The 3,233-nt window shown below is 37.4% G+C and overlaps 1 protein-coding gene across 1 annotated transcript; it reads right to left on the bottom strand.

Moving 5' to 3' along the window:
- Positions 1 to 1,649: 1,649 nt before the first annotated feature.
- LOC136797168 (uncharacterized) lies at positions 1,650 to 2,042 on the bottom strand. The gene has a single exon (XM_067052994.1). It carries the CDS (start codon positions 2,040 to 2,042, stop codon positions 1,650 to 1,652), a length of 393 nt encoding a protein of 130 aa, XP_066909095.1.
- Between the last annotated feature and the right edge of the window lie 1,191 nt (positions 2,043 to 3,233).

Here is a 3,233-nt window from a genome sequence, read left to right as displayed (position 1 = left end):
GTATGAGATAACAACCAAGTCAACAAAACTATACGTTCTCCTTAGTGGAGGGGGAGGAGGATTCGAAGATGTGTAGCATAACGATCCTAGTCCAATAAAGACATCTTCATCTCGTTCGGCTTATTGCGATAGCAAACAGAACTGGGTCGATTCTTGCCTAAAAACATTTTACTACATCTGACTGAGAATCTACACACTGAAAAACAAGTGAACACTTTCCATTAGGACCTGTACAAAATAATTTTTTTTATATATTTACTGACGACTGTACAAAAAATACAGTAACTAAATATGTGGCATGTTTCAAATAATTGGGAAGGAGCCTACCCAATCAACTTCCTTTCCAACCACTGTACTTCAAACAGAAATTTAAATTAGAAGGTCCTGCGCCCATCTTCTTTTCAGACGCCTCGGAGGACTATCAAGGATTGTTAAGGCTAAAAGAGTAAGAATTAATGGCTTAAGATGGGTAAGGAGTTTTGAATGAAAAGATGCATATCTATTTCGGGCCAAATCTGCAACGAAAGGGATGTTCAGGTCTTTGTAGATGAAATTATTTGTGACGTAATAAGGAGCATCAAGGATTGGATACGGAAGGAATTCGATGGTTTCGAAGAGCCTCAGACCTCAATGTCCAAACTGGTCTCATCATCTTAGTATACAATAATTTTTTGTAGTGAAAGGGAAGTTTAGAGCGCATGTCAAGTAGGTATTGTAGTAATCGAAATCTACGAGCAGTTTCTTGTTGTTTCAATCTTGTAGAGGATCCCAAGTAAGTATCTTGTCCAGATGGAGTCCTAAGTAGCGAATCTGTTCAACAGGGGTTAGTGGACTATTTAAAAAGGATACTGCAGGTGGAATTTGTTAGGATTTATTTTGATTCTCAAGTTTCGACACCATTCTTCAATGGATGTTATATGTGTCTGTAGAATTTGTGATGCATTAGTTGGGTCGTTGTTTACAGACCGTACACATATGTCAGTGTATGTTGTTAGGACTGTGTCATGGTGGGACGGGATCAAAATTAGTGGTATATTTGCAAATATTGGTCAGATTTCAATGATTTTTTAAATTATAATTTTCGTGTTTTTGGAAATTAAATTAACTTTAAGGTTTTAATATAAAATAATAAAAGATTTTATTATATGATATGATATAAATAATTTATCATAAAATGAATAATTAATTGAAGGAATATGATACGGGTAGCGGTCAAAAAATGTATACAAAAAGAAAAAAAATATTTATTATTAACCAAATATAGCCAAGGGTATACTCAGGATCAAATCTAGGGTGAAGGGGGGGGGGGACCATAGTCAGTCAGATTGAAACATTTCAGCACGGAAATGAAACCCTTTGGGTCTTGGTTAATTGATATTATTGCAGATATCAAATTTGCTGGCACTCTTCTTATTATTAGTGTGTCCCATATCTCCTGCCTTTGGGCAGAGCCAAAAGCCGCGCTCAGATCCAGGGATTCCAAATAGACTACCTTTCCCCGGTCTCATGCTTCTTCATCCTCAATGAAAATATGTGGTCCTGGGTCTGAAAGCTCTTCTTCAATGTCTTGTTCCACAACACCCCGCAGTCGCTACTCTAATATCCTTAGAATATATTTTGTACACTACTAAGGATATGCATGTTGGGCTTTAGTTACCACATTCGCTTTGATTGCCTTTCTTGTGAATTGGGATTATGATGTTGTCTTCCCTTTCTCGTGACAGAAACCTATGGTCCCAAATCTTCTGGAACAGCATTTGAAGGCATTTAATTATTTCATTGCCACCATATTTTATAAATTCCGGAGCTGTGCCATCTGGTCCTGAAGCTTTTCCTAGCTGGATTTTGTTGGCTGCCAACTCCACCTCGTCTTCCCCGATCGCATCGTCCATATCTTCAGGATAGGTGTCCTCCACTCTACCTCTCCTTCTGCAGTTTCTGTAGTTATGGTGAAGACGTTCTTCCATACTAAATTTCCTCTGTAAGAACTGCCTCCAGACCTCCAGCACATCCTTTTTTTCGGTCACCAACTTCCCATGCATGTCTTTAACGTCCCTGACCAGTTTTGACCTCTTACCCTTCAATGATTTCGTACTATGCCAGAACTTCCTAATATTTTCTTTTTCAGAAGTTCAAACTTCTCCCAAATCCTCGTCTAGTTTAATTATTCTTTTAGTTTCACTTCGGTTTCTGACATATTCATGCCAATGAGTAGGTAATTTCTGTTGTAATTTTTCCAGGACTCCTTTTTGAGCTTGACACTACTTTTGACACGTACTCAGAATACAGTTGTTGGTTACATTCCAGATATTCTCCAGCGTACTCTCGCCGTTTACTGCTTGGAGGCGACTTTCGAGCAGTGAACGGTATTCTTCTGGTTTATTTTCCATTTTCAGCTCGCTAACATCAATCCGATCATAACATTTGCTGAATCTTTTTCTTGGTTTGATTATTTTTGTATCCCCTATAAGTATTTTGTGGTCTGTGCTTAGTTTTGCTCCTTAGGACCTTTATATCCGTGAATAGCCTTCTTAGGTCCCGATAGATTATCAATGATGCTCTTCCTCATGGTTCGTTCTCCTCTACCCTCAAAGGTGATCTTGCGGATCGTTTTATGATTAACCAAGAGTTGCCTATGAGCATATTATTTTTTATGAAGAGTTCTATGAGTCTTTACTATTAAGCATACTTTCTCCTCCCCACGGACCCATCACTCCATGCTCATTCAAATTATAGTTTCCAGTCTTAGCATTAAGATCCGCGCTTATCATTATCATTCTGCCTTTGTTCCTAGCATCATCTACTGTCCTTTGGAGATCTTTATAGAACTGAACATTGTCGAAGGCTGCTGCGTCTTCTCATATTCTCTGTGTGTTTATTTTAATGTTATGTCACTTCTTACAATGTTTGTATCTTGTTTTCATTTAGCCCTGACGAAGCCCTGCGAATTGGGGCGAAACATTGGTTAACAATAAATAGCTGTATCTACTATTTTGGTACCTTTATTCACCGCCACTCTATCTAAAATAAAATTCATTTAGTTTATAGTTTTGTAAAAGTATTTAACTCTGTTCTCCTTACGATACAATACATCTCTTACGTCACCACAATTCTAAATAGGCAATATGATTTTTATATAGCTTTATTTAGAGGAAAGGTGATTGGGGTTCGGTTAGTGAACAATATTAATCATAACCAAAATTACAAATATTTAATTACCTTTGTATTTTTTT

Source organism: Halyomorpha halys, unplaced genomic scaffold (genome assembly GCF_000696795.3).
Source record: "Halyomorpha halys isolate HHAL.00 unplaced genomic scaffold, Hhal_1.1 Scaffold1444.1, whole genome shotgun sequence".
NCBI lineage: Eukaryota > Metazoa > Arthropoda > Insecta > Hemiptera > Pentatomidae > Halyomorpha > Halyomorpha halys.
Note: the sequence above shows the minus strand (reverse complement) of the source record. Positions and strands in the feature narration are given on the sequence as shown.